This window comes from Anolis carolinensis, unplaced genomic scaffold, assembly GCF_035594765.1.
Source record: "Anolis carolinensis isolate JA03-04 unplaced genomic scaffold, rAnoCar3.1.pri scaffold_8, whole genome shotgun sequence".
In the NCBI taxonomy this organism is placed as follows: domain Eukaryota; kingdom Metazoa; phylum Chordata; class Lepidosauria; order Squamata; family Dactyloidae; genus Anolis; species Anolis carolinensis.
Window position 1 is genome coordinate 9,045,587 of NW_026943819.1, and position 22,967 is coordinate 9,068,553.

At 40.6% G+C, this 22,967-nt stretch overlaps 1 protein-coding gene across 4 annotated transcripts in view; it reads left to right on the plus strand.

The window, feature by feature from the left end:
• slc25a37 (solute carrier family 25 member 37) overlaps positions 1–12,320 on the plus strand; it is a 23,277-nt gene extending 10,957 nt beyond the window's left edge. For 2 of the 4 annotated variants that reach the window (XM_003228901.4, XM_062961421.1), the window contains 3 exons: positions 3,763–3,991; positions 6,425–6,481; positions 7,745–12,320. In XM_003228901.4, coding sequence (XP_003228949.2) covers positions 3,763–3,991; positions 6,425–6,481; positions 7,745–8,265 — 807 coding nt within the window. In that variant the 3' untranslated portion in view covers positions 8,266–12,320. The other 2 variants (XM_016998264.2, XM_016998265.2) reach the window with 2 other exon arrangements.
• The last annotated feature ends 10,647 nt before the right edge of the window (positions 12,321–22,967 follow it).

Here is a 22,967-nt window from a genome sequence, read left to right on the forward strand (position 1 = left end):
TTGTCTGTGCTTGACTGGAGTCGTAGGCTAAAACATCTTGAATGCCAAATGCTCCCTAACTCTGACCTAGGGGCTGGTGGGTTGTTGCTTTATGCAGGTCTTCAGTTAAAGTTTGGACATACATCTCTTGGAAGTCTGTCTCTGGATCTTCTGCACAGACCAAGGTGTTGAAGTAGCTGGCCTACAAGATTCCCTCAACTCTGATTCTGAAAGAAACGTGGGCAGCAAAATGTGGCCCTCCAGCTGTGGCAGGAAATTCTGATGGTTGCAGTCCGAAAAGTAACTTTTCCAAGCTCTGGCCTGGAGCAGACAGATCTATTTTTTGATTTGTAGCTTCCCTCAGGAGTTTTACCGTTATATTTTCAGTGTGGGATTTTTTTTGGGAACACTAATTCTATTACGAAAAGAAAACAGAAATCTGTCTTGGTAGTTTTTCAGCGGCTTGTGACTGTGACTCAGATGCAAGGAAGCAATGCAGGGGGTTGTTTGTCAGACACTAAGCTCTTTCTAGATTTTGGGTGGGTGCAGTCTGAATGTTAAGTCAACAGGAGATACAGAAAAACAAGGCAATGCACCTTTATTTGAGCAACAGAGTTCTGAGTCCCAGCTCTTGGCAAGGAAATACTGCCTCCATCCAGGGCTGGGTAAGTTCCAAGTGCTTAGCTTCATTCCCATGCTTTGGAGGCCCTTGGTTGGAACCAGTGTCTGGAATGAGCCCCTGTGTCTGTAGGAAATGCCTCCCGAATAATCATGGCAACATAAATTGCTATGCAATCCCACTTTTTGTGACACATTTGATTTGGGTTTTCACTTCTGCAGAACCTTCTCCATTAAGCATTTAATCAATTAGCTTAGCTTAAGCAACAAAAGCATGAAGGCATCTTCAGTGACTTTTCTTTAGCTCCTTACCAATGTCTGCTAAAGTCCGCTACTAAAACACTAGTTAATATTAACAGTATTTCCTTGGAAGTACTGGGGAGCTTTCAGTGGGCTCATGGCCAGGCAGAGCTTCGCGAATACTACTGTTAATTTTTAATAAGCATTTTTCTATACATTGCCCCACCTGTCGAAAGTCTTCCTCCCACAACTTTAATAACTAGACACTTCAGAAAAGAAATATAACTTCTTATACCTTAAATTAAACTGAATTAAACTAAACTTAAATCCTACATTTGTATAGTAGTTAAATATCTGCTAGAATAACTCCTTTGTTACAGGAAAAGAACACCATTTTAAAGTTTCTACTGATCAGTTTGGTTGTTTGCTTCACTTAACATATAGCAATTTTTTTGAAACATCACATGAACACTGTTTGAATAGCTCATGGAAATGCAATGCTGAGGCTGGATTTGTGCTCATCAGCAGTACCAATTACAAGCTTCTTGGCAGCTGACAAATTGGCGTTTATCCGCCGTTATTCCTTTGTTGCATTTTCTGGGGATTTGCAGCAAACAAGACAATCTTCTAGGATTAGATTTGCATGCCTTTCTGTCTTTTAAAATGAGGGGTTATGTTGAAGTGGGATTTTCTGTTCTGGCATTGGTAAGAAGGCCTGGATTTACAACTTGCTGTTGCACTTAGTGAGATATTACAATGGCAGGAGGTCGAACTTTCTTGGCATAGGCAGAGGACTCCGAGATGGCACAGGAGATGGTGGTTTTGTCAAAATGCAACTTTTCAAAGAGGTGGTGTGGGAATAGTTTCATTAAGCTTGAGTAGACTTGTTGGATCCATTTATGGCAGGTTCAGCAGCCCAACAATAAACTTGTAGAAGCTGTCCACATAGTTATTAAATAGCTGCTTGAGGACACGTGAGGGTGGGAAAACATATCCACAGCTTGGAAAAGATGTTTTTATGTTATAGTGCTATGTATATTAGCATGACTAGAGCTAGTTGTAGGATTCTGGCCATTCTCATTGGAAATGTATCTTTTCTGAGCTGCCCTGAAGTTGTTGGACTGCACCTCCCATTAGTTTGAACTAGCATAACTCACTAGTGATGGAAATTATTGTCCAAAAATATCTGGTTGGCCACATGTTCCCCCTCCCTAATCATTAGAGTAGAAGGTATGGGTTTGGGTGGATTTGCTAGTCTGAAATCTTATTTTCCTCATGAGCTGTGACATCTGAGACCATTGGAGTCTCTCTTGGCTTCACCATGTGGCATTAGAAATATGCCAAGCATTTAATATTTGAAAATGAAAACTACCAACACCCTACTTTTTCAGGCCTATCTGTTAGCAGAGAAGCTGCAGTTAATTAGCATTTGCTCAGACTTACAATAATCCTGTATTACTCAGGGTAACATTAGGTTGTTGCACAGGTCTACTCTCTTCTTGCTCTCATTCTGCAATTCTTCATACTACTTCACTTCTTCACTTCACTTCACTTTATTTCTTAATTAGTCGCTCTCCACCAGAGTGCTCCGAGCTACATAGTCCTTGGCATAGTACATAGTCCTTGGCATTTGAGGTAATTCCAAGGGACAAAATTCTTTGTTAGATTTCTTTCTCTCTGTGTTGTATAGTTTTCACTGATAAGACTCAAGATGTATCCCATAAGATTGATGTAAAGAAAGTCCTGCTCCCATCCATTATTTTTCCCAGGTCTCTGCTAAATATCACTGTACCTGTAGCAGAAGCTTGAAAGTACTGTAAGTTATTGATAGGTTTAAAAGTTCCTGGTTGCTCTGGGTTTCTTTTTTAAAATCATGTACATAGACTACATTTTAGTTGTCTGGAAGGAAGCTGGTTGAATGAAAGTTGAATTTTTATTGTTGCAGAAGTAAAGGTTTGATTTGTGCTTGGGGGCGGGGGTGATAGTCTTTCACTTGGCTCCTGACTTCCCATCACTGTATTGCATCTGTCCCTCTGAGGCCCTCTGTTCAAACTAGACCGAGGCATGGCTTTTTGCCTGAGAACAATTAAATGAAAGTCTTGTGTGGCCAGTTTGCGTTAATAGGTGACTCTGAAAACACTGGACGCTGTTCTTTCATATTCTGTGCTTAAAGTAGATACCCACTGTTGAGACATGCCAGGCAAGTATGTATAGTTCTCCTTGTGGCTTATGTTGAGCTGGCAATATAAGTACTGTATTTATGAAGTGCCCAAGGATCCCCTTTCAGCTACTTTTATAAAGTGAAGCTATGGTCATGTTTGGCTGACAGTAGCACCCCCTGCTGGCCTGCTGTTAAACTATGCACCAAAACCTGTGTTGTCATTTTCTTAATTGGCCCCCCATAGCTTTTGTCCCTCTCTCCCCACCCCCCCAGTCAGGATGTGTGTGTTGTGAGGAAGTGCTCTGAGGTTTAGTGTTCCACAGACATCCAAAACCAAACTATTGGTCAATTTGTTTCTAAGTGACACCAAATGAGTCAAACGATTTCTTATTCCTGCAACTCTATTCAGCTAGGAATTCCAGGGCTTTATGGAAGTTTACTAGGAGGCATCCTGTCCGGCATCACTGAGTTATAGACCTAGCAGCACCATACTTTTTGTCTGGAAAGTCCCACATTGGCCACTTGGGAAGGGCTTGAATGGAGATCTGAAGTGTCATCATAAGGGCTAAATAAGGGTTAGAGAAATGCTTGACCAGATGATGCAGTGCTGTGACTTGGTGCATAGCCACATTATATAGTAAAGTAGAGTAATAGGAAGAGTGAAAATGAGTGCTCTCTTCAGTTATGGGTGCTCTGAATAATTTTGGAGCTGGAGGCCATCATTACAGTATTCCTAATGGTTCCCTTCTTCTTTCCTTTTGCAGACCCGGATGCAGAGCTTGCAACCTGACCCCAAAGCCCAGTACAGGAGTGTGTTTGAGGCCTTGAGGAAGATTGTCCAAACAGAAGGCTTCTGGCGGCCTTTGCGCGGAATCAACGTGACTGTGGTTGGAGCGGGCCCGGCTCACGCTCTGTACTTTGCCTGCTACGAAAAAATGAAACGCACTTTAAGTGACATTATTCACCACGGAGGGAACAGCCACCTGGCCAACGGTATATTGACATAAGCAGCCGGGGTGTCCTCCTGGCCCCCTTGGCTATCAAGTTGCGTACTTTTCTCTCTCTCTTGTGGTCTGCCATCTTCAGCCTGCATTTTCTGCTTCTGGAGAGAAAGACGCCGGGAAAGACTTCTCGCTCAGCAACCTAGGCTCTCTTGCTGCATTCAAACTGTTGTCTATTTCCCACAGGCACCGGCAGTGTTAGAGGAGCATCCCTGAAGAATGCCGAAGATATGTAGTCTTCCAGATCCTCTAAAAGTTAGATGTTGTAAATCATTTGACCATTAACACCTCATGTGAGGGCACTGAGGAGCCAATGCCTTAAATAGTGTGTCAGTCTAGCCTGGGAATTTCTAGGGGTTTGATTCCGCAAATCAGGTTTGCTACTGCTACTTCGTAATCACATTTGTGGTTATTTTATGACCATAATCACAGTTCGGCTGCAGCATGCTAAGGTCCACCTCTAGATTAATATTTTTGTTTCTTAATAAAACTAAGCCAGGTGTGTTTGGAAGCTTACAAACCTTTGTTGTCAACATTTGCTATTATTTTGGCATTTGAAAGTGTAAGGCATCTCTAGTCGGAGTTTCTTTTAAAGAAATCTTTTGGACTTCATCTCCCAAAGACAGAAGGCAACATGAGTGATAGAAAGGCATTGTGGGAGCTGTAGTCTAAAACATTTGAAATGCCAGTCTCCCCATTCCTAACTTAAAGAGTCCATATTGATATTCACTCTTGAAGAACTTGCGTAGTTCTCTTACATGATACGTTTTGCAGTCTTGTCACAAAGTTGCACTTAATTGCATTTTCGCCATCTGTATTGATGCAAATTAATGCAAATAGCTTCATCTTATGTAAACTTGTATGTCAGGCTGGATGGGTTACGATGAAATTTTTCAGTGTCAATTCAACTTCCAGTATATTCTTTAATTTGCACAGCTTGGTAACAGATATTGACTGCTTTATAGTTGGGACAACACATAGATACACTTTGAGGATTAAAATTGCTTAAATTCTGGAATCCTGCAGAGAAATGCTACATCATATCAACTGTTTGCCAAGTCAGAAACTGTATCATTTGTGTGCTTAGGATTCCTCTGACTCCACAACCTAAGGACACTGCACCTCAAAACAGGATAAAGTTTTGTTTGTACTACGGCTTCTTAAAAGTATGCTTAATTCCCTTTGCTACATTTTTTTGAATTTTTGCTACGTCACAATACCCTGGCATCTAACCCATAGTAACCTATTGTTATGGGATAGTCAACCTTTCTTTTGATACAGAAGAGCTCTTTTGTTTTTAACATGCCTGGTCTTTCTGTGATGTGAGAGTTCATGTCCTAATATAGCTATCATGTGCGGGTCAAGGTTTTTCCAGCTATATACCATACATTCTCCGAATGCTCTTCCCTACCTAATATAGAGATCTCCAACATATGAAAAACCTATCTGCGTGGACTTATTTCCACCCTCCATAGAGTTGGATCATAGACCATTAATGAAGGCTCCTCATAATTGCATTTTCCAGATGTTTTGAATTACAGTTATCTTGAGGCCCAACCAACCTGGGTAGTTTTTGGAAATGAGGGGAATTGTAGTCCAAAATATCTGGAGGAGGACACTCGCATTAAGAAAATTGGAGAATGCCTCCTCATGCCTTCAGTCTTCTTATAGTTGTGGGCAGATTGCCCTTTCATACACAACAAAATTTATAAGTGAATTTTTATAGTTCATATGATAAGATGGTTTCATGAAGATGATTGGTTTTTCTGAGAATAGTTTCAAGTAAGATATCAGGTAAGAGTTTTGTCTGGTTTGAAGTAGAATTTTTGCAATGCTTCCTTTCAGTTGAAGCACCATGGTAGTGCGTTTTTTTTAATATCTGGTACTTGTGCAGCAGCAATGAGTGGGCATTTTTGGTTCTATATGGGCCCTTCCACACAACCATATAACCCAGAATATCAAGGCAGGTTATCCCAATATCTGCTTTGAACTGAGTTTTCTGAGTCCACACTGCTATATAATCAAGTTCAATGTGGATTTTATACTGCTGTGTGGAAGGGGCCTGGGTGTTGCTGAACTAGAACTATCTCTAGTCCTAACCAGTGCTGAGGAACAATGGAAGTCACAGTACAGCAACATCTGAAGTTCCAAACAGTCTCCATCCCTGTCGTGTACCGTGCTGGGCTTCCTTTTGCACAGGTTTTTGTACATAGAAGATTATGTTTTGTAAAGAACAGAGTTATAAATGTTACATTTTGAACTACAACTATCACACTCTCTGAGGCAACTTTCTAAGTTGCGGCCTGTGAAAAATGCAGTGAAAAATGGCTTCTGTGTTTTGCACTGAAGCTTCATATTTTGAGTACACAAAAGCTATGTGAGGATGACTTTGTGAAAGGGGAATGTCTTGTTTCTTTTTTTGCAGGAATGGCTGGGAGCATGGCTACCCTACTCCATGATGGTGTCATGAATCCTGCTGAAGGTAATACTGTTTGATGTGGTTGCTCCAGTGGGGTGAAGAGGAGGGAAACCCTACTAACAGTATTTGGGTATCTGTCATAATCACCTGCTGTGATTTCTGGAAATTGATGAAATAATTCTACCTTTGATAGTTCAGAGAAATTCTCCAGTGTTCCTTTAGCACTTTATCAGTCACCTCGTGTTTACAATATTTATATGGTGCACCTTACCCAGTCTACTTTTACAACCTCTCCGTTTTAATCCATGTTTTTATTAGTTCTTGTCATTTGTTTTTATTGGCTAATGTATAAATTTTTATAATTGTGTATGTTTTTTGTCTATTGTTGGGTTTTATATTGCTATTGTTTTTATTCGGGCTTGGCCCCATGTAAGCCGCCCTGAGTCCCCTTTGGGGAGATAGAGGCGGGGTATAAAAATAAAGCTATTATTATTATTATTATTATTATTATTATTATTATTATTATTATTATTATTATTATCGGTGTTATAGGCATATTGGAGATGGCAGAAGATAAGCTTTCGATTTACCAGCTTTCCCCAACTTGACACCATTAAGATATACTAAATTACAAATCTTATCCAACATAGCTGTTTTTGTGTTGTTAAAGACTTTCATGGCTGGGATCACTGTATTGCTGTGAGTTTTCCGAGCTGTATGGCACTGACCCAGCACCATCCAAGAGAGCCAAAGAACATCAGAAGAAAGAACTCTTATCTGCTTGAGGCAAGTGTGAATGGTGTAATTGGCCACCCCCAGGCAGAAAGAAGTCAGACTTTGAAGTTGCAAGGCCATTCATTTCTGATCAAGGTGGCCAATTGCACCATTCACACCTGCCTCAAGCAGACAAGAGTTCTTTCTCCTACCCTGGATCTTCCACAGATATATAAACCCCGTTTGCATCATTTTCCAACAGACTTCATAACCTCTGAGGATGCCTTCCATCGATATGGAAAACTCACAGCAACCCATAGCTGTTTTTATCATATTGGCTGGGCACTTTGGTTTGGAATTCAGGAAAGTTGACTGATACTGAGCCAGCTCAGTGGTCCATTTAGTTTAGAACTGCCTCCACTGTGATTTGAGGAAGCTTTGACTCACCAAACATTTGGGATTAACATCTCCCAGAAATAGTTACCAACTTTCTGACATGGTTCTAACTTGCTTTGTGTTTTTCTCTTCCTTTCTTTGCTTTGCCCACCGTACTGTCTTCCAACTCACCTGACATCCATGATCCCCTCATTGGCCATCTTGTGTGGGCGGCAGTGGTGAAGCAGCGCATGCAGATGTACAACTCTCCATACAAGACTGTCAAGGAATGCATCAGGACAGTGCATAGGACTGAAGGCTTGAGTGCCTTCTATCGGAGCTACACCACACAGCTGACCATGAATGTCCCCTTCCAGGCCATTCACTTTATCACCTATGAGTTCATGCAGGAGCAGATCAATCCCCAGCGGCAGTACAACCCTCTCACACACATTGTCTCAGGGGCCGTGGCTGGGGCTGTGGCAGCAGCGGCCACGACGCCACTGGACGTCTGCAAAACGCTCCTCAACACCCAAGAGAACATGGTCCTGAGTTCTATAAACATTAGTGGTCACCTGTCAGGAATGGCCAACGCCTTTAGGACAGTGTACCAACTGGGAGGGATCGCTGGGTATTTCAAGGGAGTACAGGCACGGGTGATCTACCAGATGCCTTCAACCGCCATTGCCTGGTCTGTCTATGAATTCTTCAAGTATGTGCTTACAAAGCGTGAGCTGAAGAAGGGAAGTCCGTGCTGATGGCTCTGGCCCCACAGCTCCGAATTGCCTGAGACAGTGACATCTCTGTGTCTGCACACTCTCCCCAAGCTCCTTGGAAAGGTTTCTGGCAGGATTTACAGTTGAGTTCTGAGACGTATGTGTGCGCGGGGTTTTGAAATTCTGGAGCAGTTCTGCTCTCTCCCTTCTCAGTCCTTGCTTTTTTGTTTTTGCAAAACCAAATTGTTAAAAGAAAGGTGCATCCTTAAAACAAGGACTGATTGTATTTTGTCCCCCTTGTGTAAAAGAACTGGTAAAAAATTATTGTACTTGTTTTTAATATTGAACTGCTTTTGGGGGGCAAACCAGAGTAAAAAGCTGTGGGAGGGGACAGAATTATTTTGTGTGGTTAAAATAGAAAGGTGGCGCCTTTTAGCTAAACTAAGTTTTATATAGAGAAATGTGATATACATGGATAATGTTTATCCTTTATTTTTCTATATTGGTGAATTGGGTTATATTTTTAAAAAAAGAATTAAAACTTTGTGAATGAGTGAAAAGGGGCTTTTTAAAAATGGTGAAATTCACCATTTGCTGCCCACCCTGCCTCATGGAATGGCTTTAACCATATCCCCTTTTCCAAGCATTTTAGTGGTAGAGAAGCTGGTGTGCGTGTGCTTTTCCTCTTCTCTCTACCCTTCCCATCCTTAGTAGCTCTTAGTGTATCTAGTTTGAAAACAACTTGAAATGATTTAAAATGTTGACTTGTTGAAAATCTACCTTACATGTGTGTCTTCCCTATTGCTGTGTCAGCATTGGTGGACACTTCTGGGAATATTAACCAGTTTTCAGCACTGCCAAGTAGCTTAATACTCATCTTTTAGCAAACACTTTTAAGATGTCTAATGGTACTTACCCCTGTCTCCAACTGCATCTCAGTTCCTGTGTAGATTTTTAATTTATTCTTATTTCTCATTAAGTTTCCAGTTAGGTTTTTCCTCCTGCCTACCCCCTCCCATGCCTGACTTGCAGGTATGTGCAAACCTTTTGCACTAGTTTGTCTAAGTTAATGCCTGCAAGTATGTTCGGGGGGGGGGGGGCACCAAGTTTACATTCCCATGAGGCAGGAATGAACTACTGAGACCTTCCAGATGTTTTTGGCTTGAAGGTCCATTGATGTGGGATTATGGGTCGATTATGTGGGTAGCTGAGAAACACCTGGAGGGCTGTAGTTGCCCATTCTTGCCATAGGAGGACTCGTTATTTGAGTTAAACGAAAAAGGATGAATGTGGAAATATAGCTGTTTGTTGCAATGTAGCACTAAAGCCTTGGAACCGAAAAGCCTTAGCAGAGGAGAATGTAAAGTCAAACTTTGCTCCAAAGCCAAAAAAACCAACAACAAAAAGCCACCTGTGTGCATTGTGTGCCTGTACGTGCAGCTATCTGGTCTGTACAGTTGAAAGAGTATGAAATTGGTTCAGCACTTGTGGAATTGATGTGTGGGCTGCTGCAAAACTTTGCCACTGTGGAAGTGTTTACAGAAATGTTTTATCTGTTCAAAGTAGGGGGGATACCTTTGGCTCCCCAGATGTTTTATACAAGAGCTCCTACAATGCCTTTCCACTGGCCATGCCTTTTGAGGCTGATGAGAGTCTTGAGGATTTTTAAAAATTGCAATTTTGGGGTATCAACTTGCACTTGTGATGTCACCTGTCCTGAAACACATAAAATTTGAAAATGAGTGACCAAGCTTTCTGACTAACTGTATGTGGGGGGAAATGAAAATATACTCTTCCTCCTCTGAAATGTATGTTTGGGTCGATATACTTTATAAACCTACAGGCAATTGATTTAAGAAGGGAACATATTACTGTTTCTTCATAGCCCGACTCCTAACACATTTGGTGGGATTGGTATGAAGATAGTTGCCATGATTCCAACTTTAAGAGCCAAAATTCAACATGATATAACCATTGTGGCCCTCTAGTTGTTCTTGAACCCCATTTCCCATCAACCCTAACCAATCGGGGGAGTATGGCAGGATCAGTAGTTTTGTGTGATGGGACTAATACTCCATTAATACTTAGACAATCAAACTCCTTGAATTAGCAATAGTGACCATAGCAATTTAAGGGCTCCTCCAGGTCTCTACTTTCCTGTAATTGAGGAATGACATTCAAAGAGCTTTCAAGAAGGGCTCATAGCATTACTACTCTTTAATTCACCTGGATTGTCCCTCCAGAGACACTACAGCTTATGCCTCCTGATATGGAGCTCCGTCTTGGAGTATTATTCATATGTGACACTTTCTTAATTCCTGTGGTTTCCCTCCTTCATATATCATTGGCTGTATAGGCAATGTCTGAGCTAACCTAAACTGGATAATTAAGTTATTTCACTGATTTATTCCCCTTCCCCCTTTTTGACTCAAATTACATCCTTCAAACTACTAAAGGAGTGCTGGCGATGGCAGTGTAGAGATCCACAAGTGGATTACAACTGGGCTAAGTTACTCTTCTGGACTGGAATGCCATAACAAACTCTCCAGGAACAAAAATGCTTGTTTGAAGTTTGCTCATGTTGGCTTGGTTCTTCTTGAGCAAAGAAGAGAGTAAACAAGCATGGCTTATCAGGGATCCAGTCCTAGTATCAGTGATGGTTCATGCTCCAGAAGATGTGTCTATGCATGAGATAAAGCATGTTGTTGCGGTATGGAGATGTGTTGGCCCATGCTTTTTGGTGAATTACTTTCAGGCTTAGCTAGTGGCTCAAAGCAATCAGACCTTATTGTGTGACCTCTCACTCAAGGTGCTGTTGGCTTTAAATTTCTCCAGGCCAAACTACATATCATCGTGGGAAATGTATGTTTTTAAACATAAGCCCAATCGTGTCATTTTAAATGAAGGAGGGATATGGCTTCATATTCATGCCAGGGGCTTACCTAGCCCATACGTTTTCTTGGTGGTCAACCAAATCCCAGTAGAGAAGTCTGCAAGCAAGATCTAGCAAGTCCAATAGCACCCCCTTGCTTCTATTGCCCAAAGGTTGGCATTTGGGAGATGCTGGTGGCATTATGTAGTTCCAGAATTAGTAGCATTGGTAGTCTTATCCTCCATGAGGAGGCCATGGAATGGTTTTACCATTGTCCCTCAACATTAACTGAGATTAGGATCTCAGGGCCCCCATGAAAATGAAAAACTATGAATATAGAAATTGCTATTTTTTTTTTTTAAAAAAAAGAACATCTCTCTAGAAATACCTAGGTCTTCCCGCATGACTGTGGTTCGACTTCTGCTGGATGCTGACCATCGAATCACATTAAAGAACCTAGACATTCATATAGAGGTGTTCTGTTTATAATTCTGGTGGAAAAAGCATATCTTCACCTAAAGATTCCTAGAACATTTAATCAAATCTTGCAAAAGTCAAATTTGCAAATGTGGAAGGATAACTATTTACTTTGGATTCCAGAATCAACTTCTTTGGTGTCTTTCTCATTTGATGAAGCTTAAATTGAAATTCCCCTCCTGAAAAATGTTATTCTCTTTTGTGTCTGCTGCCAGTTTGTTGGCATGAATCTGTTGTCGCAAATGGTTAGGTTGGCTCCTTGATGAAACTTTTGGAGAGGATTTTGGCAGCCATAGGAGTCATAGAGGCCCTACTCCTTTGTCCTATATCTCTGTTTTGGGATACACAGTATTGTTCAAGATTGTCAGCCTAAAGCATGTCATCGACAGCAATTGCATCTTATGAGGGCCAGGAGCTCTCCATTAAGAAGTGAACACTTTATAGCAGCTAAAACATCATGTTCAGAGATATTGTATGTGAAACTTTGTACATGTGGAAGCGCACACATTGCTGCTTTTTAAGCTACAAGTGCACACTTTTTTAAAAAGGAGATTGAATTTTTAAGTTGATAGATTACTTGCTGTTCTAAAATGGCCTTTTAATTAATTTACCAATGTTGAATTTTGGAAAAGAATGTACATATAGGTATATTTAACAGCACAGGAAAAATGTGGTTTTCTTCTGAAGTGCTGCTACAGTTGAAACACTGGAGCTCAAGAAATAAAAGTATTTTGATTTGTTTGCCATATTTCTCTGTGTGATTTTTTGCAAAAAAATAAAATAAAAATGGGGATGGCTCTTGGCGATAAAAATGACAGCAGAAAGGATGCATTCAAGGTGACTTGAAAACATCAATTAGAGTCACTTCGCACCAGAGCAAGGGTTGGAGCTTCATGGCTTTCTGCATGCTGGACTGCAACTCCCAACATCCCCCACTTTGAGCTATATTGTCCACACTGGCTTTTGTATCCATCGTATGCAGCTCAAAATTGTTTGTATGTTGTTTTAGACCAGGCATGGGGAAACTCTGGTTCTCCAGGTGTTTTGGACTTCATCTCCCACAATTCCTAACAGCCTACCGGCTATTAGAAATTGTGGGAGTTGGAGTCCAAAACACCTGGAGGGGCGAAATTTATTCATGCCTGTTTTAAGACTGTCTTAAATAATTTACACTCATTTCATTGTCTAGTACTATTTGTATTGTCTTTATCTGAGATCATTGGCAAAGGGTAGATATTTCTTTATCTTAATGCATAATGATTTTTTAAATGTGATAAAATAATGCTTTCTTCCTTCCTCTTTCTTTGGCTTGCCTTTGTGTTCTTTGTGTTTCTTCCTTCCTGCCAAAAGGTGGCAGGGTACAATCATTCTTTTTTGTGCTATGATTTGTAGTCAAGGGTTTGATAGTTTACTATGCTTTACAACCAGAAGGCATAACAATAATGCAAAGTCAGTTTGTTGACATACCATTTTACCAAAAAAATTACATCTAACCTCAAAACAAAACATAAGAAAATTTTATATTACAATGTAGCTGTCAACTTAGTATCTTTAATTAAGAACTAGGAGGTTGTTATAAGCCTTCACGGTGTTTCCAATCTATGGCAGCCTTTAAGTCAAATCTATCAGAGTGTTTTCTTGTTCAGAAGGGGATTGCCATTGCCTTTCTCTGAGCCTCAAAGAGTATGACTTTCCCCAATGGGTTTTATAGCAGAGTATGCGTTGACAGTATTACAATATTTATACTGTATACCGTTTAAAAAACATCTTTTTAAGGAGACTCATTCACACCTTAGTCTCCAGAGTCGAGTCCAGAGTTTAAATCAACATCATTCAGGCTCCCAAGTAGATGATAGGATCCAAATTACTAATGTTAAATTCCATAGATTTTAATTGGTGCTGTCTGGTTCCCATGCTTTCAGATTCGTTATAAAACATTCTGCTTATGGTTCCGATATATTGGAACCATATATTGCCATCGAATTCTGCCAGTTTTGTAAGCCGCCCTGAGTCCCTTTGGGTGAGAAGGGTGGGATAGAAATAAATAAATACAGTAGAGTCTTATCCAAGCTAAATGGGCCAGCAGAAGCTTGGATAAACTAATATCTTGGATAATAAGGAGGGATTAAGGAAAAGCCTATTAAACATCAAATTAGGTTATGATTTTACAAATTAAGCACCAAAACATGTTATACAACAAATTTGACAGAAAAAGTAGTTCAATACGCAGTAATGTTATGTTGTAATTACTGTATTTACGGATTTATCACCAAAATATCACGATACATTGAAAACATTGACTACAAAAATGGCTTGGATAATCCAGAGGCTTGGATAAGCGAGGCTTGGATATGTGAGCCTCTACTGTAAATATTCTGTGTGCTTCATGTTGGCTATGTAATAACATTACATGCCATAGGGTGTTATCATACTCATAAGCGTAAACATAATGAGCATGAAAGCATGGTAGGTCCTAAGCATACAATCCTGACAGTTGCATGCTATTGACATGTCCAGTGTTTCATGGAAAAATTGGAAACACGTGACTAAAGTAGCAAATAATATGGGAATAAAATGAGGAAAGACTGCAGTTTCTGACAGAGATAAATGGAAAAATGAAGGCTTCTGGCCTCTCCTGTCTCACATTGCTGGGTTAATGGAAATGGAATTTAATTGGTAACATTGGAAATGATCCAAGGATCAAGAGGAAAAGAATGCAATTGGGAGTATTGGAAAAATAGCTGAAAAAGTGTGAGGAGATAAAAAATAGTTGGGGCTGTCCCTGCCAAATGGAGAAAGTTGAAAGGCATGGGAGTCTCTCTTATCCAACGTTCTGGATTATCCAACGCATTTTTGTAGTCAATGTTTTCAATACATTGTGATATTTTGGTGCTAAATTTGTAAATACAGTAATTACTACATAGCATTACTGTGTATTGAACTACTTTTTCTGTCAAACTTGTATAACATGATGTTTTGGTGCTTAATTTGTAAAATCATAACCTAATTTGATGTTTAATAGGCTTTTCCTTAATCCCTCATTATCTAACATACTCGCTTATCCAACATTCTGCCAGCCCGTTTATGTTGGATAAGTGAGACTCTACTGTCCTAATTTTACTTTTTTCTGATAAAGCCCACTATGGGCCCTTTCACACTGCTCCTATATCCCAGGATCTGATCCCAGATTATCTGTTTATCCCAGGTTAACTGGCAGTGGGGACGCATATATTCCAGTTCAAAGCAGATTATCTGGGATCAGATCCTGGGATAAAGATGAGTGTGGAAGGGCCTTGTATGTCTAAACATATATAGTATCAGCCCATGTGTCCAAACAGAATGAATGGGCTGTGGTGCAAGCTGGTAAACAGCTGCTGCAATAAATCACTCTGACCATGAGGTCATGAGTTCGAGGCCAGCCCATGGCGGGGTGAGCACCCGTCAATTAAAAATAAAATGTAGCCCCTGCTCGTTGCTGACCTAGCAACCCGAAAGATAGTTGCATCTATCAAGTAGGAAATAAGGCACCACTTATAAAAGTGGGGAGGCAAGTTTAACTAATTTACAACGTTGGAATGAGGAAGTGCCATCAGAGTGGATGATGAAGCAGCTGCTCCCCCCTGTGGCCAGAATCGAACATCCCCTCAGGAGAAGGTTAAATTGCCTCTGCGTCTGTCTGTCGTCTCTGTCTCGGTTCGATGTGTTTATGGGAATTGAATGTTTGCCCTATATGTACATAATGTGATCCGCCCTGAGTCCCCTTCGGGGTGAGAAGGGCGGAATATAAATACTGCAAATAAATAAATAAATAAATAAATAAATAAATGTTCACACACAGCTGTTGCTCCATCAAAAGGGGAGTCTTACAACATATGCATACATACATGGAAAAGTTTCTTTTGTTTATGATATCTTGGAACATTAATGAAACATTGATCTACATAATTTTAAAGTAAAGGATGGAGACAATGAAATAGTTGGTGGTTCAATTATAAATTAGAGAAGACTGCAGTCAAGCAATCAGAAGAGTAGGATTTGGAAGGGCAGCAGTGAATGAACTGGACTAGTGTAAAGATAGATCATGGCAGGTTTTTCATTCATAAAGTCATAAGTCAAACTTGACTGGAAAGCAGCAAAATGTCCTTGGCCTCATCTACCTGGAGCCAAGCCTTGCCTTAGCGATTCCTCTCCAAAGCAAAGAAGCTCTTGATGATAGGCACCCTTTCAAAGAGAGTGTTCCGTGACTTCCACTTGATGGAAATGTGATTCAGACCATTTACCCGGCTTATGCAATGATGCCTTTGTGACAAGTATCCCTTCAGCATGCCTGACTTCAAAACCTGTCATTGCTCCTCTGGATGGTCTTGAGGAAGACTTTAACAACTCACGGTGACACTAACTGGTTGCTCAATCCACTGGGTGTTGCTAGCCTTCTGGGATCTATGTTTTCTTGATGGGCTACAAGAGATCAGATGATTTGGGAAATCTTGCAAATATCTCTAGAAGATGCAGAATGTTTTTTCTCCCTTACGCAAGGCATACTTCATCTATTGTTGCATTTTGCATGCTTAAATTGTTTGGGCAAAAAGTTTGCTGAAACACATCGAGCTGTTTGTTTTATAGCATAGGAACCAATTCCGATTCTCTCCCTTCCCATTTGGAAGCCTTCCATTAAAGAAGTAGTGCCCAGAACACATCTTTGTTTCTATCCAGTTTGGTTCTAACTGCTTTTGTGCTCTTACCATATATATAGGGGAAAAAAGGTGACATATTCAAATTGTTTAAAAACATACCTCTCATCCTAAGATTTTCAGATAAGACGATCTTATCACCTTCCCGTACCTTTCTCATCTTTCAGAACTGCACACCCACCTCTGACAAAGGGGAGAGACCAGGCAGAGAGGAGTTTCAATATTTATTCAGTGACGAAAACTGAAATAAATACTTATTCAGGACATATTATCAACCATAAATAATGCTGTATTGTTCTGTTTCCTACAAGCAAATACATCAGTCAAGGAAGCCAGTTTAATCTAGACTGCGTGACACCAAAAAAGCCACAACATCCTTTTAGCAGGCATATATGTGCACACACACGTGTCCATGCTTAAAGAACCAGTAAAAGGGCTTTGCCTGCACACTACTTAACTTCCTTTTAAAGTCTTGAGCCAGGGATGAAGAACTGGCAAAGACCAGACAGCTGCATGTTCGTTCTGTTTCCTTTCTTACTATGGTCTTTGTAGGATTCGGAGTCCAAGAAAACAGCCCAAGATCTTGGTGTTGTTATATTTCCCATTTCTGCTATATGGTTATGGAAGTTGGGCAGTGGCCAAAATAAAAGGAAGAGAATCCACTTGTTTGAAATGTGCTGAAGAAGACTCACACACTATAGACAGCCAAAATGAGGCACAAACTCTCCCTAGAAGGCATAACAATGAAATTGAGTCTATCACTTTTGCCATATGGATTTGCATTGGAAGACCTAACATTTTTAACCTCTTTAGAAACCCCTGGGTCCTCTAACACAGGGGTCCCCAAACTAAGGCCCGGGGGCCACATGTGGCCCATTGAAGCCATTTATCTGGCCCCCGCCTCCTCCCTTGCCCGGTGCGCGCCTTCCAGAGCTTTGCTTGTTTATAATGGTATGTTAATTATTATTTAATAATTAATTAATTAATAATCAAGGGGTGCTTTGCTAGAGCTTTTGGTGCACAAAGGCAGAAGGGGGCTGGACTAAGTGGCCCAAGGGGTATCTTCCAATCCTCTTTATTATTATTATTATTATTATTATTATTATTATTATTATTATTATTATTGACACAAAGACACAGTATAACACAGCAAACGAGATATATATGCTGAATTTCGTATCACAAATCATAGAATCATAGAATCATAGAATAGTAGAGTTGGAAGAGACCACATGGGCCATCCAGTCCAACCCCCTGCTAAGAAGCAGGAAATCGCATTCAAAGCACCCCCGACAGATGGCCATCCAGCCTCTGCTTAAAAGCCTCCAAAGAAGGAGCCTCCACCACGGCCCCGGGGAGAGAGTTCCACTGTCGAACAGCTCTCACAGTGAGGAAGTTCTTCCTGATGTTCAGGTGGAATCTCCTTTCCTGTAGTTTGAAGCCATTGTTCTGTGTCCTAGTCTGCAGGGCAGCAGAAAACAAGCTTGCTCCCTCCTCCCTATGACTTCCCTTCACGTATTTGTACATGGCTCTCATGTCTCCTCTCAGCCTTCTCTTCTGCAGGCTAAACATGCCCAGCTCTTTAAGCCGCTCCTCATAGGGCTTGTTCTCCAGACCAAATCACAAGTTCCCAAGTGTTTGGGGCTGTGTGATGCATTATTATCATCATTATTAACAACATTGAGGCTGGGTGGCCATCTGTCAGGGGTGCTTTGCTTGTGCTTTTGGTGCACAAAGGTAGATGAGGGTTGGACTCAATGACCTAAGGAGTATCTTCCAACCCTCTTTATTATTTTTATTATGATTATGATTAACATTGAGGCTGTATTTGTTCCCGTTTGGTTTTTTTTACTTCAAAATAAGAGATGTGCAATGTACATAGGAATTTGTTTGTAGATTTTTTTTCAACTATAATCCAGCCCTACAACAGTCGGAGGGACCGTGAACTGGCCCCCTGTTTAAAAAGTTTGGGGACCTCTGGTCTAACAAATGGAGCCCCATGCTTGATCTGCATGTTCTTCCACAGTAAGGACATCGGTTTCCAGGTGGAAGACGGTCCCAGTCAGGGTTGGCTTGATGTGCCTTCCTCTTGGCACATTTCTCCCTTTCACCCTCCATTCGTGCCTCTTCAAATTCCACATCACTGCTGGTCACAGCTGACCTCTAGTTAGAACGCTCAAGGGCCAGCGCATCCCAGTTCTCAGTGTCTATGCCACATTTTTAAGGTTAGCTTTAAGCCCATCTGTTTGGACCAAAAGTCAGATAATTTATTTGTGTTTGGTTGTATCAGCAGTTTCAGGTCATTGCAATACAGCCAGGAACATATCTTCAATGTGCACAGGAGTATGACTGTAAAAAGGTAAAGATAAAGGTTTTCCCCTGACATGAAGTCCAGTCGTGTCCGACTCTGGGGGTTGGTGCTCATCTCCATTTCTAAGCTGAAGAGCTGGCGTTGTCCATAGACACCTCCAAGGTCATGTGGCTGACATGACTGCATGGAGCGCCGTTACCTTCCCGCCAGAGCAGTACCTATTGATCTACTCACATTTGCATGTTTTCAAACTGCTAGGTTGGCAGGAGCTGGGGCTAACAGTGGGTGCTCATTCCACTCCCGGGATTTGAACCTGGGACCTTTTGGTCCGTAAGTTCAGCAGCTCAGCGCTTTAACACACTGTGCCACCAGAGGCATGTATGACTGTAATGCTTAGCAAAGTGGGAGGCAATAGGAAAAGAAGAGTGCATTAAGGGGGATAGTTTCAGTTGAGAAAGTCACATATCAACCCAGCTTGCAAGCACAACATCTGCCCCAATGTGGCTATTTCCATGTTATTGGAAACCAAGACTTTGCAAGGAGCCCTGGACATCACTATTGGTGCCAGCAGCTAAAGGAAAATATCTGGAAATCATCATGCCCATTCTCTTCCTTTCTGGAAACATAATTGAGAGGGGATATAGATCTTTGATATATCTATTTCTCCCATAGCAGGATCTCAGCCATGATGTATAATGAAACCCATTAATAATATCCTCTTTCCCCATCTCCATAATATTTGAGCGCTGCATCTGAACTTTGGGAGACCGAGAAGAGGGAAGAAACAGTTAGACCCCCCAGGTCTAACTGCCATTCTGGACCAGAATGAAGAAGGCGAGGCCAGGAAGACATCTTTCCACCATGTCTCCTGTATCAATTTAACAATATAGTAATATACAATACTCATATTATACTATACTAATATTATAATAGAGCCCCGGTGGCGAAGTGCGTTAAAGCGCTGGGCTGCTGAACTTGCAGACCGAAAGGTCCCAGGTTCAAACCCCGGGAGCGGCGTGAGTGGCCGCTGTTAGCTCCAGCTCCTGCCAACCTAGCAGTTTGAAAACATGCCAATGTGAGTAGATCAATAGGTACCGTCCAGCGGGAAGATAACGGCGCTCCATGCAGTCATGCCGGCCACATGACCTTGGAGGTGTCTACGGACAATGCCGGCTCTTCGGCTTAGAAATGGAGATGAGCACCAACCCCCAGAGTCAGACATGACTGGACTTAACGTCAGGTGAAAACCTTTACCTTTACTAATATTATTATATATTGTACTAGCTGTGCCCGGCCACGCGTTGCTGTGGCAAAGTGGTGGTGGTATTGGTTAAAAATTGTTGTGTAATTTTTATTTGACGTTATTTGTATTTTTTAATAATTTTATTGTAAGTTATCTTTTTATTTATTATATTTTATTATTTTCTTGTATTATTTTTAGTTATTTTATGTTATTATAGTATTTTATTGTATTGATTTTTTAGTGTTTTTAATTATTTTTTTAGTGTTTTTTATTATTTTTATTGGGTTGCTAGGAGACCAAGTTGGAGGAGCTTAGCCTTCTAACTGGCAGCAATTGGATAAAAGCAATTATTCCTCTCTCTCAAATTAGGACTTTATTTTTCTTTTCTTTTTGTTGTATCAACCTAGAGGCATGGATGATGGGTTGTGTATGTCAAATTTCGAGGTTGGGGGGCCTGTAGTTTTGTTGTTTTGTGGGTCGCCGTGATGCCATCACTCTTTTATATATATAGATATACATATAATATTGATAATAATATTATGATGTAATACAATGCAATAATAATAATACACTATTATAATTGTATATTTATATTACATGCAATATTACTAATAATATTGCAATATAGTCGTATAGTGCAATATAATAATATATAATGCTTATATTGTGCTATACTAATAATATAATATATTGTATGTATATATAACTTGTAAGCTGTCCTGAGTCCCCTTCGGGGTGAGAAGGGTGGGATATAAATGTTGCTAATAAATAAATAAATAACATGCTCTTTGTATATCAAAGAGGGAATTTGCTGCCATACGGTGTGGTGATGTCCACCGAGAGAGACCACTCTTAAAGAAGGAAACAGACACGTTCTTGGATTTAAAGATGTCAACCATGATGTTCCTGATGGCCATGTACGAGTATTAGTACAGTAGAGTCTCACTTATCCAACATAAATGGGCCGGCAGAACGTTGGATAAGCGAATATGTTGGATAATACGGAGGGATTTAAGGAAAAGCCTATTAAACATTAAATTAGGTTATAATTTTACTAATTAAGTACCAAAAACATCATGCTATACAACAAATTTGACAGAAAAAGTAGTTCATTACACAGTAATGCTACGTAGTAATTCCTGTATTTACGAATTTAGCACCGAAATGTCACAATTTATTGAAAACATTGACTACAAAAATGCGTTGGATAATCCAGAATGTTGGATAAGCGAGTGTTGGATAAGTGGGACTCTACTGTACCAAGATTAGAGGCAGCTTTGATCCCTCCTTGTCTTTCTGCTTTGTTGTGGCCAGCAAAGGATTGCAAAGGCAGCTGCTGTTTCTTTTGCCTGTTGTAAAGAGACACATAGAGCTACAATTGGATCGGCTACAAGGAATCCTATTTTTTCTTGATCACCAAATTTATTACTTTTGCTTTAATATTTGTAAGTAAGATCTTGTATCAAGTATGATTTCTAAAGAAACCATAATACATTGTGGCACAGATCCCATTATGACACTGAGGTTTATGTGTGGGAGAATTTTTCATCTGGATGGTGCACGTCCGGTGCAAAACGCTTGTCATCAGCTCAGGAAAGGACAAACAGTTCTGTACTGTACCAGTTTCCGAAAAACCCACTCTCCCTTTTGCGTTTCATTCTCACTGCCAACGTTCTATCATTTGGATTTTAAAAAATACTTTTGTCACTTAATCCAGGATCTGGACAATGTTTGTTCACCGTGTGCGATGATTATCTCATTTGCTGGGTTCTTGTTTCACATCAAATATCACTGCTGCTTGAGAGGGAATGGACTAGAAAGGCAAACAGCTTGACCCTCTTCTCTCACAATCTCATTAAAGGCAGTGTTTGATTTAGATGGCAAGATACAGTGTGAAGTGTAGAAAAAGTTTCCCCCCCTGACACACACAAACTATTTATTTGTTCACAAAATGTATGCAGCAGTTTGTTTTTTCCTGAGCAAACTGGGATGGGAAATATCCCAACAAACACAAAATAGTCTATGCAAAAGGAGAACTGTAATAACCAAATAGCATATGGTGACACCAACGTCCTCAATACAGTAGCATGAAAAATACAATGAAAAATGGAGCAACTGCTCTCAAACGGAAAGTATCTCAGTCTGATATCAATCCTAATGTATGTAAGCTACATTGCAACTGATACCAGACTGAGATACTTTCCGTTTGCTCCTTTTTCATTGTATTTTTTGTCCTACTGTATTGAGCTTTGTGTTGGGGATGTTGGTGTCACATTATTATTATTATTATTATTATTATTATTATTATTATTATTATTATTATTATTATTATTAGTTTATTATGACACAGCAAACAAGATAGATATGCTGGATTTCATATCACAAAATCACAAGTCGAACACTTCCCAAGTGTCTAGGACTGTGTGATGTATTTTCGAATAATGCATGCAGATCCCAGCAGGGTGGCCTTTTGCAGTTGGCAGATCGTAATTTTGTCAATGTCTATTGTTTCCAAATGCCGGCTGAGATCTTTTGGCACGGCACCCAATGTGCCAATCACCACCGGGACCACCTGCACTGGTTTCTGCCAGAGTCTTTGAAGTTCAATCTTGAGGTCCTGATAGCGGCTGAGTTTTTCCTGTTGTTTTTCATCAATCCGACTGTCACCTGGGATGGCGACATCAATGATCCAAACCTTTTTCTTTTCCACAACTGTGATGTCTGGTGTGTTGTGTTCCAGAACTTTGTCAGTCTGGATTCGGAAGTCCCACAGTATCTTTGTGTGCTCATTTTCCAATACTTTTGCAGGTTTGTGATCCCACCAGTTCTTTGCTGCTGGGAGGTGGCACTTGAGGCATAAGTTCCAATGAATCATTTGGGCAACATAGTTGTGCCTCTGTTTGTAGTCTGTCTGTGCAATTTTCTTACAGCAGCTGAGGATATGATCAATGGTTTCGTCGGTTTCCTTGCACAGTCTGCATTTTGGGTCATCAGCTGATTTTTCGATCTTGGCCTTAATTGCATTTGTTCTGATGGCTTGCTCCTGGGCTGGGTGGCCATCTGTCAGTGGTGCTTTGCTTGTGCTTTTGGGGCACAAAGGCAGAAAGGGATAGGACTAAATGGCCCAAGGGGTCTCTTCCAAAACTCTTT